The sequence below is a fragment of the Mandrillus leucophaeus genome, unplaced genomic scaffold (genome assembly GCF_000951045.1).
Source record: "Mandrillus leucophaeus isolate KB7577 unplaced genomic scaffold, Mleu.le_1.0 Scaffold124, whole genome shotgun sequence".
In the NCBI taxonomy this organism is placed as follows: domain Eukaryota; kingdom Metazoa; phylum Chordata; class Mammalia; order Primates; family Cercopithecidae; genus Mandrillus; species Mandrillus leucophaeus.
Window position 1 is genome coordinate 3,144,156 of NW_012100765.1, and position 16,344 is coordinate 3,160,499.

The window sequence follows — 16,344 nt, forward strand, 5'->3', positions numbered from 1 at the left end:
TTTTAACCAAGGAAATATTATCATCTTTGGTCCATTAATATAGCACCAACCATCAAGTAACAGATTACAGAAACATTTCCAAAATTAGTGTACATTTCCCTGTATAATAAAAATGATGGTAGTGATGGAAAGTGGAAAAACAGAAAAGAACATTTACAGGGAAGGATGATAGGTTTGAAGTGCCTATAAACGCCCCAGTGAAGATGAAGATGACCTAATGAAATGGAATCTCATTTCTTTTCATATCCAGCATCCAGAATAATGCTGTGCTCCATGTATATGCACAATACAATGTGTTTAACTGACTTAATGTTACTTTTAAGTTTTAGCTGACTGATTTTTTAGATAGATAGATAAAAGTGTATTCTGATAAATCCACAAGATGGGGTTGTTTCTTTGGGAATGGGGAAATCTATCATTCTAATGAAGGGATCCAGTACTCAGAATAATCATCAACCCCGTAAAGAATTGAAATCAGAATATCTTAATGAACTTTATGTTCAATCAGAATTAACTGCTTCTTCCCCTTTTCCTACATATCCTATTTATATCTGTTTTATGACATTGATATTTAGAAACCTACATGGAACTAATTAATCACCATTCAATCAATTCGAGAATGAATCCCTACATTTTCCATTTATCTCTAGTAAACTACTAGAAGGTGGGTTTGTTGTTGTTGTTGTTGTTGTTCTTTTCACAGATCCAAAGTTAATCTCTTTGGGCCTCATTAGGTAAAGCAGCAACTAGGGAGTCTACTGAGGGCCTCGCACGGGCCCCTTCTATGTCCACAAGATTAGAAGAAAGTTCAACTTCATTTAAAAAGAGCTAACGCTACTTGCAAAAGGCCCATCATGGATTCAAACACGTAATACCAAAGAGTTCCAGCCGCTCACGAGTCTGTCTAATCTCTGTGATCTGAAGCAGAGCTGAGGCACCTGGCTCACAGGGTGACATTATTCTGCCACGGTGCCCCAGGGAGGGAAAGACAGGCATGATGATTGTGAGCAGTACCTGCTGGACCACTATGAAGGTCCTAGCAAAGGAAAGACACTCTTCGGTCCTAGGCTTGCAGCTGGATTTCTTTTTCCTCTAATTAAAAAGCAAAATAGAGCAAAATCAAACAAACTCACCTCAAATTGCTTAAAGAACTATGTTAGAAAATTTGGAGGTGATTTTAATTTAAGGTAACTTTTCCTTTTTTCTTCCATGCCATGAATTTTCTTCTACTTCACACTAGCACATTTTAATCTAATAAAATTAAAGAAAAATGTAAAATAACTGATCATAGTTCACGGATTTAGTAGGTATTAAATCTTTTTCTTCTTTTATATTATTACATAATTACCAAGCACCTGCAAACTTGGTAACAGAGGGCAATTAGATAGTGACACCTCATTTTTAGCAACAAAATGCTACTAAATTTTTTTAGTGGAAATTTAACTTCTAGAAACATTAGCATATTTCAAGTAAAATCTCACCATAGTTATCAATGCAGAAATCTTTGTAAACAAGCTGAGTCTTTGTAGAGTTTTCTAAAAATGACGAGTTTGAAATCAGTAGTCTTAAAGAAACACACACAATCAGCAGATATACATCTCTGGGTCTAAGTTCTTCATTTTCAAATGAAAATTAACTAGATTAACTTCCCCAAAGTCATGAGATCACTTGAGTGGGGCAGTGGAGAGAGGGAGTGAGCCAGTAGGGTATTAAAGAAATCTTCAAATGGAGGTGAAGAAGGAAGATATCCTCACAGTGAAATCTCTTAGCTGCCTGAAGATGAGGCATCACTTACAGTGGCACTATGTGCATAGCTATCCAACCAATTCCACCAGCTGGGAGAACAATGGGTGTTAAGATTATATCTCTATAGAAATTGCATTGATATATATCCAATAATCTATGATTCTGGTTATAAATATGTTTAGGGAGTTAGCTAAATGGTACCCTTGTGATTTCAAGCTAAAAAATTTAACCTTCGAAGTACAGAAACTCATTATAATGTCATCAGTGTTATATAATAAAATCTTCGTTATATTCACATTTCCTATTTAACATTATGTTGGAGATATTAGCTAATACAATTGTGCAAGTAAAATGAAACAAATGAATGTAACTGTGTCATCAACTTAGTGGTATAATCACACAGAGAGAAACTATTTCCAGTGACCTTCAAGCACAAGAATTTAACTGTTCATCTTCAGTGGTTTATACCCTAAGAAGAAAAAATAATTATAAGCAAACAAATAAAATCAAACAAATACAAACAAAGCTAGGCATTGGGGTGCACATCTGAATCTGAGACCAGTCAGGGTAACATAGTGAATACAAACAAACAAGAACACCCACACAACATTTTTGGTAATCATATCATGTATGGCAGTGCTGACAGTATTCTGAACCGTTGTGTGTATATTGTGGGGGAAAGCAGATGAGTCATTACATGGGTGTCGTGAGAGAAAGTAAATATAGATGTTACCTTAATCAAATTAAGTAAAACTTCTGTAGTACCAAATTTATTGGGGAATATCAGTATAAACTCAAAGTATTTTATATACTCTAAGATTCAAATGAAAGTGTGCATGCATGTATCTACCAAAAAGGCGAGCAACAGTGAACAAACAGCAAGAAGCATATCCAGCACTTTTTGTGATCTTAAAATACAATTTCCCACTAAAAGGACCAAGATTCTTACATGAGTTGACTCAGGCTGAGTCAGGAAATGCACAAGGTGGGCATTGAACGTCAGTAATTAGGCTATCAAAGACTACCAGGGTCTTATCAAAAGGATTCAGGAGTCAACTAAAGAGGCTTCCACTGATTAAAGGACAATTTGTGCAATGATATGAATTATTATAATGGACCAAAACCTAAATATGTTTCAATCCATGAATTCATATTAATATTTAAATATTTTAGAAATCACTTCGAGTGGCCGGGCGCAGTGGCTCAAGCCTGTAATCCCAGCACTTCGGGAGGCCAAGGCAGGCGGATCACAAGGTCAGGAGACCGAGACCATCCTGGATAGCACAGTGAAACCCTGTCTCTACTAAAAATACAAAAAATTAGCCAGGCATGGTGGCGGGCACCTTTAGTCCCAGCTACTCAAGAGGCTGAGGCAGGAGAATGGTATGAACCTGGGAGGCAGAGCTTGGAGTGAGCCGAGATCGTGCCACTGCACTCCAGCCTGGGTGACAGACTGAGACTCCATCTCAAAAAAAAAAAAAAATAGACTTTATATTTTAAGACATAAACTAATATTTACAGATAAGGCAATATTGTGTTTGAGAACTGCTTTGGAATAATGCAGGGCAAAAGATGAAGAGATATCAATAAAATAAGATTACCCAGGAGTCAGTAACTGTTGAAACTAGACAACAGGTATATGGAAGTTCATTACATTACTCTCCACCTTTCTCTATGTTTAGTATATTTCAAGATACAAATGTTTTTAAAACGGAATAGAAAACACATAGTTTTGATCCAAAACCAGTCTCTAAAATTGTACTTTGGCAAACAGATCATTTAACAAATCATCCTAATACCTCTATGCAGCAACGCTAAGAGAAATAAGCAAAAAAGATTTACTGTTTAGTAGTAAAGGTTAATACAACTTCTCTGAAATGGTCCCTGTTTGATGTGTTTTCTCCTCAAATACCTACCCTTCTACCAATCACTACTAAGGATGTTTGACATACAATTAATAGAAAGATGTAAGCCCGCTTTCTAAAGAAGCATTTAAATGTGTTCTGGCCAAAAATACAAGAGGAATATGTCTCTGTTATCCTATTCATGTGTTTGAATGATAAACTTCAAGAATAAATGTTTCTGTTGTTTACCATGATCACCTTATGCATACCACAGGGCTACGGGGCATGTTTAGCCAATGATAAAAAGAGAAAGCAACTAGGTGCAGAATTAATTATATAAGAATTCCTCAACCAAAAATTTAATCTGAAACAAAACCTCTTGCACATACTTTTAAATATTTAGTGTGAAAGAAAATCAAAACTCAGCTAGTGTGCTTTCTAGAAATTGATTTACTGATTCTACACAGAACATGTCACAGAAGCTTTAGTGTGCTTACTATGCCTTGAAAAGAGAAGAAACCAAATTAACAGATTTAACTTCATCCAATGACAGGCAATTCATTAAGTCGAAGAGGCAAGAGATTATTATAGAGGTCTGTCAAGTGCAGCATGGTTATTAAAAGATGACTGAATATATATGAATCTACACTCATATTATACAATGACAGTTATATAAGAACAAATAAGTTCTAAAACCAGATAGCTGGCCAATCCATGTCTGATAGGTAATCACATTTTAATTCAGAATAATGAAGTATATATCAGATAAGATCGGGCGCACTCAGGGTGGTATGATGGTAGACTGAAGTATTTATGAAACATTAACGTAGCACATTCAAAATGGTTTCTGTGCTTTCAGGAGACAACTATTTCAGTCACATACTGAACTGAATGCACATACTGAGCTGGCACTCTGTAGGTATACTTTGCTCGGTGCAACCTATTACGATGAAGCTCTACAAAGAACACAGTCATTTTCTGGAGAAGTAGCAAGAATATATTTCCCAAGTTGCCATGCAGAACCAAAGGAGTTACAGAGAAATAAAAGTTGTCCCGCATGACAACCAATTTTAATAATTGCCCTATATATAAGGGAAAGATTGTATTAACTCTTTACTAATTCTACCCTGTATCATAGTGAAGGTATGTGTGCACATGTGTGCGTGTGTGTTAAAGAAAATAATTTGTTAAAGCAAGAAGGCTTTTAGAGAGCAGATAATTAAGCAGTTTTCAATTGTGCTAGATAGAACCCCAGAAGACAAAAGAATAGCATGAGGGTTTCATTGTACAAGAAATGAAACATTTTTCCAAAAAAAAACAAAAAACAAAAAAAAACCCCAAAGATTTAAAAGCCTGAAGAAATACTTTTTATCTGTTTTATGTATTGGAACTCTGGTTAAGATTTCATGTGTAAGTTTACTATCTAAAATGTTAGAAACACATGGATTTATTCACTCCCCTCCTTTTACACAAGAAGAAACTATGACGTACTTAAGATTAGTGCAGAAGCTATGTGATCTCTCTGGGGTTACAGCTAACACATGGTGAAGAGGAGATACTCCTCCTTCCACTGAATTCCCAACCAACAACCTGGTTCAGTAAACGATCACTTATATATCATTAGAAAAATCTTTGGTCAGGCACAGAGGCTCATGTCTGTAATCCAGCACTTTGAAAGGTCAAGGAGGGAGGATCACTTGAGCCCAGAAGTTGGAGACCAGCTTGGGCAACATAGGAAGACCCCTTCTGTACAAAAGAAAAAATTTTAAAATTAGCCAGGCATGGTGGCGTGCACCTCTGGTCCCAGCTACATGGGAGGTTGAGCCAGGAAGATTGCTTGAACGCAGGAGGTTGAAGCTGCAGTGAGCCGTGATCGTGCCACTACACTCCAGCCTTCATGACAGAGCGAGGTCCTATCTTGAAAGAAAGGAAAATAGAAGAAAACCCCTTAGGAAAAAAAAAATTGTATTTTTCTCCCTGATTATTGTCATCGAATTTGGAAACTATGAAATGAAAAAATACAGATTCTTGGTTGAGGAGACAAGGCTGGCAAGAATCGTCTTTTGAAACTCATCCCTCCTGCCTCCACTTTCCTTTTGAGAACCATCATGCTAGAGTCCCTTCACCACAAGAATGGGTAGTGACAAAACAGAGTAGGAAAGGTTTCTGGCCCCAAGAATGTATGCACTTCTAAACGGGAAAAGCTTGGGATAGTCTCAGAATCTCGATCACACCTTTAAAATAGGTGACATCTGAGATTATGCGGTTACTTTAAACCCTAAGTAAACATTTTACGAAAAGCACCATGGCTCTTTAGATCAAGACTGAAAAGGCCCAATCCTCCAACCATCACCCAAAATTCAGAGATTCATTTCTAGTTTAGTTTATCTGACTGATATTTATTTGCTTTGAAGACAGATCCTTGCTTAAGGAAAAAAAACAAACAGATAAAAATCAAAATAGAACCTAAGACCTAGTAGCCACCTGCTAGAAGAGGGTAAAGAAAAAGCCTTCTCCGCTTCATAGCCAAGATACAAAGGTATATAAAAAATCAATTAATTTACATCTTTCTATCTATAAGATATGCCAGAACTTATCTGAAAATGTTTAATTATTAGAAGGATGTAATTTAATTATGCTTTAAATCAGCAGGAATATTCATGTATTAAGAATCATCCACCTCTTTTTCCATTTCCATTCCCTAAAGCTGGATGTTCTTTATTCCAAGACCATATTTCAAATGTAAGTTTCATTATCTTTTCCTAGTAAAATGTAGACTCTTATGTGAACTCTTTTCAAAACCTCCTGTGATTATAGCACTGACATTGACTGTCGAAACACTTTTTTAAAACAAGCAATAAAATAAGTGGTTGTGGTTATTTTCATCTCTAAATCAAGGAAAATATTTTCAAGTGACAGGTAAGTTTTATAGAACAAATGCAGAAAATATGTACAGAAAAATTACAAAAACACTAAGTACTGTTACAGATGACTGGGTTGGCATTTAACAGGCTGAAAGAAACCAGATCAATCTCAATCTTGCTGAGGTCAATTCAGGTGCTCAAACAAATAAAAAAAATTTTTTTCTTTATGTTTGTGTACTAGAGGTGCTAAAATATTAACCAAGTCTGCAAATGTCATGCACAATGAAACCATTTATAAATACTAAAACATTTAAAATACATATTTGTATCAAAATCTGGTTAATAAAAACAGATAGCAGATGTAATAAATCATTAGGACAATATCACTAAGGAAAAATAAAATATAAAATACCATACTTCCCCCCAAAAAAAAGCAGGAAGAGAAAGAATGGATTAAATAAGATATTTAGGTATAATTTGATCATTTTAATCCCAGAATTCATAAACAATACTAGAACAAAATCTATCATTAGCTATTATAATAAAAATATTACAGGTAAAATAGGTTAATATAATTTTCTTGCAATGACTTTAAATTACTGTTTTCCTTCCAATCCATAAGGTCTATTCCATCATATGCAGATCACAAGGCCAACCTAAAATAAGAAAACAATGCAAATACACATACCATCCAATCAACATAAAGAGATAAGAAAATCAGAACAGGGTACAAAATTATAAATGCCTCACAATCCAATCAAAATCGGATTTCTATACGCATATTCAATGTCTAAGTGGTGAAACATCACAAGATTATCAACTCAGCTTTTTGCTCTATAAAAACAAGTTGGACAGGACTCTGAGTATCTGTACTGGAATAACATCTACTAGAATAAAGAAAATTTATATTTAAAAGCTTACAAGACACTTGTTCTATTACAAAGACATGTTCCGGTATTCATGCGCAGTGTTTTGTAAAGTACTTTATTTCCATTAGCATTATAAATTTTTGTTCTTCAGCAAATCAGCAAGAGAATAATGGCACAAATCAATATCGTACTCTTCACAGAAACTAATATTAGGTCATTTATTATAGCAAAGGCCACTAGAATCTCAGCTAAAGGTATATCAGGCATTTCCATTTGAACACCATTTTTTTAAATGAATGTGTCACAGGCTGAATGACTGTTTTGTTTTATAAAACAGTCTTCATAGACTTAAGTACGTGCAACTTCTTAAAGCAGACGGTAAGTGAACACCTCTAAAAAAGTCAGCTATGCCTCCTAGGGGCCTTGCCACCAACTACAACTATAGGAGAGGTAATGAATTTCTGCACTGAAGGGATGAAAATAGGGGGAGACTTGTGAATGAGAAAAGGGGGACATGAAGAAAGAACTGAAGTTATTTCAAAGCCTCTCAAGCCCAGCAGTTTTGCCTCAGGGGCCTAAGTGGGCTGAGAGAGAGAGAGAGAGGCAGGTAAAAATCACACCGGATGGACTCCCCCAGCTCCTCACTGCCATGCGAGGCACATGTGATTGAATTTCCTTATGCTTCACTCCCTGCTTTGTTCCACAAAATGGCAAAGTGTCATGGGGTGTCTACTGACATCCTGAGTGCAGGCTGTTGGCTGCATTGTTAGAGGACCGCTTGTGCAGCGGAGTTCCCTGGCAGCAGGAAGTGACTTCATCCTGCGGAGTTCCTAACGTACAGAATTAACTTGGTAAGAGGGAGTTTTCTGTTTATTACTTAGAAGTAAAGTCTAAATAACCAATCCATCCAAGAATGCTTTCATTTTTAATTTGCCACTTGACTACTCTAACGTTCAAGACTTATTAAAAACATAAAAGAAAACTCACAAGAATATTAAATGTTAACTCAAAGAACCCAAGTCACGGGGAACGAATTTCCCTTTTAGATAGTCATGACTGATTAAGAACAAATTCCATTGTTATTCCATTAGGTTAGTGACCAAATATAGATAAGTAGAACAGTTTAATGCTGCTAAATACATGATCAGTCTAGAGCGCTTAAATTTAAGCTCAATAGCTCTGACACTCTGGAAGAAAAAAGAGGAACAAATCCCTCAGGTCCCAATGAAACACTGCAAACAGATACAATACGGATACAGTGTGCTTTGCATAATATAGTTTGTCTTAGACAAACCCTTTCTGTCTCACAATATAAAGTATCATACAGAAGTAGTTTTCATATATATCACTCAGTCATAATGTAGTACTTTCCCTTCTAATCACAATGCATAATCATTTCCAATGGGCTTTGTGAACATTATAAGACAACCATTACAAATATTTTCGAAGAAACCTCATCCTTTAGTTTCGGCTGGTTCATAAAATAGGCGTTACAAAAGGGGTATTTTAGAATTACTGAGTTCTTCATGACCAACTTTCCTGATCTTTCACCAATTAGAATATTCTTGCTCAAAAAGAAAAGACACCCAGAATGCCACAAAGAAGCTAGGAAAGTAGTCCAGCAAGCAGAAAGTGAGGAGTCAAGAGGGACAGCACAGGGTGCTTACCTATAGCTTACGTATATTTTTATCAGAGAGCTCTTATTCTTAGCCAGTTTACTCTTATTTTACATTTAACTCAAGCTTGGTTGCCTGGCATCCACACCCGTACAACACTAGAAACAGCAAATTCGAAATCAGGGTAAAAGCTGCTAAAGATGAAAGGCAGCAGCCCAATGGCAATAAAAATTGGCAACAATTACTAGACAATAAAAAAGAGGAGGAAGGAAAATTAGTAAAAAACACTATACAAAATGTAAGAGGTGTATCAATCTGGGGACTTTTCCATTCATATAAAGAAGTATATTCTCTTCAATAAGCAAGTGGTGGTAATTTTACAGCATGGGCCAAAACAACAACTCTGGCTAGGGAATAGAGGACGAAAAAGCCAGAGACTTTTTGAAATACATCAACAAAAAAAATTGATATATTTTTAAAAATAACCTGAGCATCTAGCAATTTAAAAACCCTTAGTCATCTGGGAAACCATTCTTTAAAAACAACTATCGCAGAGAATTGTAAACACTGAGGCATATATAAAAAGAGAAAGAAGGAAGAACGCTGTGTAGTTTAAGGCCTTTGGGTGGGGGAAAGACTCACATCATGTTTATCAAATCCTCTCTCTATCCTTCCCCCCGTCCTCTTCCTACAAACAAACCCTAAAAATATCGGTCTACCAAAGAATACACTAATATTTAAATTATTTTTACTAGCTACAATATCCTTTTCGACTCCCTCTGTAACACAGTTTCATCTTACCTTCTTGTAAAGTGTTGGTCCATCCACATTTGTGCTCAGAATGACCACTACTTTATAATCATCAGAAAAGTGACTTCAATTCCAGGTTAAAATAGGTGCTACAGTGTGGTTTGTTGAAAGTCAAACCCAAAACATTTACTAGGAGTGTCTTTCATTGAACAAAGAAAGCCTATTCTGTTTCCAAGGGGGATAAAAAGACGAGCCTAACCCTGGTAACCTTAACACAAAAGGAAGCTAAAAAGGCAGGGACTCGATAAGAACAAAGGATTGTGCTTTCTGATGACATCAATACGTATTAAACACGATGTGTTACACATCCTTCTATCAATATCTGAGATGATACATTTGCAAATTAATACTATGTTGGCCATAACTGCATAAAATTACAACGGCACCCTCTTTAGAAGAGATTTTGATTTATATAATGGTAGTGACTTTTATGTGTTTAATGTTTCTGAAACTAAAAGAGGAGATGAGCCCCTGTGAGCAGGCAGAATACAATGTACGAGAAATAATTACACTTGTGACCTCATGCCCTGTAAGGTCACTCTGCGTCGCAGGCCAAAGGAAATCAGGAACCATCAGCATTTGCCTCAGAGTCGTCACCAACTGAAATGAAGGGCAAGTGTGGGCATATTTCATAAACCAGCAGGTGCTTGACCTCATTAAAAAGTCAATCCTCAAAATGCTACATGTAGAATGTCACAAATAAGAGATATATAAAATTGGGTTCTGCCAAACAGCTTCACTTCAAAATAAATCTGAGACAACTCATAACATTTATCTTTATCTGAACTGTAATACAAAAATTTCAGAAAATAACATTAATCCCCATTTATTAAGTTGGTGCAAAAGTAATTGCGGTTTTTGCTCTACTTTTAACGGCAAAAACTGCATTTACTTTTCACCAACCTAATAGGAAGAATAACGAATAAAATTTTTAAAAAGTGTTTTTGGAACATAAAAGCAGCAAACATGCTAAAGACTGAGGGCTCAGACAAGATTTATAATATTCCTGTAAGTCAGTATTACAAGAATGTATGCAGTATTTATTATTTGAGTCCATTACCATTAATATAGGAATCACAATGCACTTATCCTCAAACTATCTATCAGAAATCAAGCAGCAAAAGTTTACATACTCACATTATTTTAAAAGGATAAAAAAATATTTCCTGACTGGTTCAAGAACAGAGCACCATTATCTGAAGCAAAATTCTCACAGCACTCAATTAGGGCTTGATTCTTTTTTGTTTTGTTCTTTTTGTTTTGTTTTGTTTTTTTGGAGACAAAGTCTCGCTCTGTTGGCCAGGCTAGAGTGCAGTGGCATAATCTTGGCTCACTGCAACTTCTGCCTCCTGGGTTCAAGTGATTCTCCTGCCTAAGCCTCCCAAGTAGCTGGGACTACAGGCACACGCTGCCATGCCCAGCTAAATTTTGTATTTAGTAGAGACTGGGTTTCACCCTGTTGCCCAGGCTGGTCTCGAATTCCTGAGCCCAGGCAATCCGCCCGCCACGGCCTCCCAAAGTGCTAGGATTACAGGCATGAGATACCGCGCCCGGCCAGGACTTTATTCTTATAACAATCTGTGAGCTGGCTTTTCAGTTAAGACAGACTATTGCCCCTTTTTCTTCCCCAGTGATTTCCAATCTGGCAGTGATCTGAAGGAATCCCTGGGCAATATAAATTCAAGTGAATTCTGAGGCAGTGGCAATAAAGAGAACAAAACTATAGAAACCAACATAAAAAAGGAAAGGTACAGCCAGCCAACATTCTGTACTTGTATTATACACTTTACATAAAAAGCTTTACAAAGAGTTCTCATTTAATGCTCTTGTGTCCTGAGAGACAGGCATGGTGGTGCACACCTATAGTTCCAGCTACTCAGGAGGCTGAGGCAGGAAGATCCCTTGAGCCTAGGAGTTCGAGTCCAGCCTGGGCAACATAGTGAGACCCTATCTCTTTAAAAAAAAAAAAAAAAAGAAAAAGAAAAAAAGAATCCTGAGAAAAGCAACTGGCTCATTGTTTTCCTTACATTCTCAAACTAACCTGCAAAAGGCTTTTTATTGCATAATATGCCTAAATAAAATATAGAAGATCCCAGTCAGTAAGACCAGATGCTTTATCATCTTAGTCCCAGCCCAATCACTTACAGACTGTGAAGTAGAGATAGTTACCACCCACATTAAATTTCATCTCTAAGATGAAGAACTATCACAGTCCATCAGCCAGTATGCCATTCTGCTCTTCAGGTAAGAGCATTTTCTGATTTTCAGACAAATATGTAAGAAAAGGACTCTTAGACAAAGCTCAATTCTAAGTTAGGAGCTGCCAAGATTGCTTAGGGAATTACTGTGTTTTGTAAAATGCCTAGAAAATGAGAAAATATCTGATGGGTGGTATATTTGTTAGATATATTGTTTAATATTTTGCCTGTTTTCATGATTAAGAAAATTCTCATGCTAGAAACAGGTTTTGCATTTCTAAAGCAATACTTTACAATGTAACTTGCCACAATGATCATCTCAAACATTAATGACAATGGTAGAGGCGATTTCAGTACAAGCACGCGGATGGCAGGTGTGGGCTGTCTACCAGCTGGCTCCATAACCTTTTGATCCCTTCGGACAGCAAATCTGTTCAACAGCCCTATGTGGTCATTCCTCATTTGTTGTATGCTTTCTTCTCCTTTCATACGTTCAGAATCCCTACTCCCTTAGCCTGACACCCTTTTATTAAAATAGAAAGCTCACTGTAAAGCAAACTAAAACAAGTTTTACACTCAGTCAACGTAAAAGTTCCAGAAAAGATTACTGTATTATATCAAGAGTTGTCAGTGCATGTTTCAGTTACATGTAGAATGCATGTTTGTCTTTCAATTAAAAAAAAAAAAAAACTACAATAAATGACAAGATCAAAGTTTTAAGTAAGCTAGCATTTAGCTAATATATGAAGTTCTCTGGGATACTATAATTAAATACAAAAGACTTACATAAATACAAAACTTAAATATATAACATAAACATAACACATAAACAGAAAGGTTTAAATATGACATAAGAACAGCCTACTTTATGCTTATTTAAACAGTGACCAGACCCATTAAAGAGTAATTTCTTACAATTTTTGACTCCATTTTGTTGTTGTTAAATGTAACATTGCTGCAAAGAACAGTATCTCAAAGTAATATCAGTTAAGCTAAATATCTACTCATTCTTCCACTTTCACCCCCATTTAAGACCCAGGGATGCCAGAGCAAGCAAGATGGAATAAATAGTGATTAACATACGTTCTCACTTACAAGTGGGAGCTAAATGCTGAGTACACAAAGGCATACAGAGTGATACAATGGATTATGGAGACTCAGAAGAGGGAGGATGTAGGAAGGGGGAGGGATCAAAAAACTACATATTGGGTACAATGTATAGCAATGTGCATCTTTACCCTTCAGGCGAAGGGTGCACTCAAATCTCACACTCTACCACCTTACACTTCATCCACGTAACCAAAAACCATTTATACACCAAGAGCTATTGAAATAAAAAATAATTTTAAAAAAGGAATAAATAGTGGTTACAAGATTAAGTTTTGGAGTCTGTCACTTAGTAACTGAGGGACCCTTGGAAAATTCTTTAATCTCTCCTGGCCTCCATTAACTCCTCTGAAAGAAAACAAAAGGCTGGGGGCAGAGGCAGCCCATGATCGCAATAGTGTGTACTTCACAAGGTTATTGTAATGGTTAAATGAAATAACATAGACCAGGTACTTAGCAAAGTCTGACACGGAGAAAGTGTCCAATTAATGGTAGATATTATTATTTTACTTATATTTTATTATCTCTGGGCCTGCTAACAGACCTCTCGCCAAGCAACAAGTTCTGGCACTGCTTCAAGGAGTAATTTGTGGCTATATTATGCCTTTACCTTGTAGCTAACTTATTCTCTTCTTCCCAGGAATAAAATAAAATGGCATCCACTACAATTGCTAATGGCATCTCATCTCTTTTTCCCAATCTTTTTCTCTGTCAAGAATACAACCCTGTACTAATCTTTCGTGTTTTTCTTAGACCTTTATAAGCAATCAATAATCAAGGCTTAGAAATTATCTTTTATTCTACCCTATCTACATTTAGGTCTGGTTCCCATAACCTCCCTTCTGCAATAGCCTGCCAGCTAGTTATTCAACTTTAATCAATTCCCCTACTTCACACTAGTCCATTTGGAATAAAGATGTCCTAAAAGCATGTCTCAATATTTCCATAATAGCATTCTTCTTTTAAAACAATTCTTTAGTGATTTGCCATTGTCTATTTTCACCTTCAACCAACCCTATGAGTACTATAGTCATAGTCAGTCCTTAACTTTGGGGATCTTATATTCAATAAAGTTGATGATGAGCTGATCATCTAACTCAATTTTCTGGAATATCATAAAGTCAATGCCCACAAATGATGAACAAAGAATACTTTTTCCAGACTATCTTCTCATCTACTCAAAGACAAAGCTCTTTTCATCCCAGTTTTATTTTTTTGAAACTCTTTTTTATACTCTGGAAATTTATTTTAAAATTTGCACATATTTTTAAAACAATCTTAAGCCTGATACCTTACATAGAGTCCATATGTCTAGATATCCTTTTTTTTAAACTTAATTTGCTTTATTAAAATAGAAAAATTCCCAGTAAGCAAATGACAACCTATATTCACTGAGTAAATATTTTATTGCTCAAACAATTAAGAATTTTAACTGGAGCTGTTAATGTGTGATATTTTGGCTATAAGTGAAATAAATATTTGCATTTTTATAGATTATAAAGTATTTATTTAACAAGGGTCTTATCCTTACTACGGGCTAGGAATTGTTCTATGCACTTAACAAAGATTAACTCATGCCACACATGTAATAACCCTATAAAGTCCTATTATCATCTTTATGTCATCTGCGATAAAACTGAGACTAAGAAAGCTTAAGAAAAGTGCCCAAGGTCACATGCTTGATTAAACATCCACTAGAGTCACCACTGGCAAAGATGTGGTAGAGTTAAACCAGCTATAAAAGTTATAAACCTTTCTGAATTTTGTTTTCATTTTCCTTCTTGTATAACAATGTAGTGTCCATCTTGACATGTGTAATGAGTATTTCATTACTAAGAATAACTGGTATTGGCAAAAGGTCATTTAAAATGAATCCACCTAAAACCCAGGCCAAATTTTCATAATAAAAAGTTTTCTTAAAGTTTCACTGAGACTTTATCTTGCAAAACTGAACCTAACTTATCTTATAATGAATATAATTTAGGGTAAAATTTTAATTTTAATTCAATATAATTTAGGGTAAAAATTTTAAATCAGTATAATTTAGGGTAAAATTAAAATTTATTTGACTCAATTATATTGATTATAATTTAGTCACTTAGTAACTGAGGGACCTTAAAAAAATTATTTAGTGACTAAACTGTTTTTAGAAAAATGCAAAACGAACCAAATGATGAACTGGGAATGAGTATGCTTTCTCTGAGAAGAAAAAAAGTTATGATAGCAAAATACAACTCCTTTCCAATGCACATTCAATGTAGCAACATAATTATAAAGCTTTTATTTTGCAAAAGAATATTAAAAAAATTTCAACAATTTTTCTAATCCTTTCAAATTATACTCTTTTGAAAGATCCATCCATCAAAATCCTTCCCAATTTCCTCTTTTTAAATAGTGCATGAGTCTAACTCTATCAGATCTTTGTTTTTTAAGGATTCACAATCCCAACTTCAACTAGCAAGAGAGTTTGCCTTGTATCTGCACTTGCATATCATCAGATCAATATCAAACAAGCTGACATCCATACACATAATAATGCAATGGGCAGAGGCACACGTTAGTACTAGAGTAGGATGTTTGATGGGAAATTCATTTAGAAGAAGTCAGTTCATTAATGAATATTTTGATATAGACAGCCTTTGTCTTCTGTTTTTTAAAGCAAGTTCCAAACTACAGAGATTCAGAAAATAATAAAATGAATTTGAGGATCTGTTCTTTTCACTTTAAGGTTAATGACTCACTTTTGTTGACAGGTAGTAGCATATATATTTGTAAGTATAGGTACCTTTTCTACATATGCCCACAAAGCTTTGTAGAGAAGCATGAGAACTCTTACGTGATATGACGTGGTCTATGTACTGAGGTAAGTAAGGAGCCCAGGCATCGATGGCTTCCTTCCTGCCTGCCTGCTCAATTCTTCTCAGTTCCGCCAGAAGCAGGGCCTGCGCGGCTTCTCTTACCTAAGATCACAGACCCAAACATAAAAGTAGAAAGCAGATTAGTTGAGGAGATGAATATTTATAAACTAGAAAATTTATAATGAAATAAAAGCTAGAAAACATAAAAACCGTATTTATTTACATGAAAAAAACTATTAACTGAATGAGTTAACTACTTAAAAATCAGATGCTAGCCAATCATCAAAGACATTTTCATTAATGATTTCACTGAAAACTATTTTAACACTAATGGAAAGAATTAGGTTTCAACAATGTAATCATCTTTGGGGTTAAAACTTCATTTTCCAAAGCATTCTTGAACTTTAATGTAGCATTTTACTTTTAAATTTT

General features: G+C 35.4%; 1 protein-coding gene across 1 annotated transcript in view; it reads right to left on the bottom strand.

Annotated features, from left to right (window-relative positions):
- The window catches only part of WDR7 (WD repeat domain 7), a 419,729-nt gene that overhangs the window by 256,677 nt on the left and 146,708 nt on the right, over positions 1–16,344 (bottom strand). Inside the window, exon 19 of the mRNA XM_011971716.1 lies at positions 15,891–16,014. Coding sequence (XP_011827106.1) covers positions 15,891–16,014 — 124 coding nt within the window. The remainder of the gene's footprint in view (positions 1–15,890; positions 16,015–16,344) is intronic.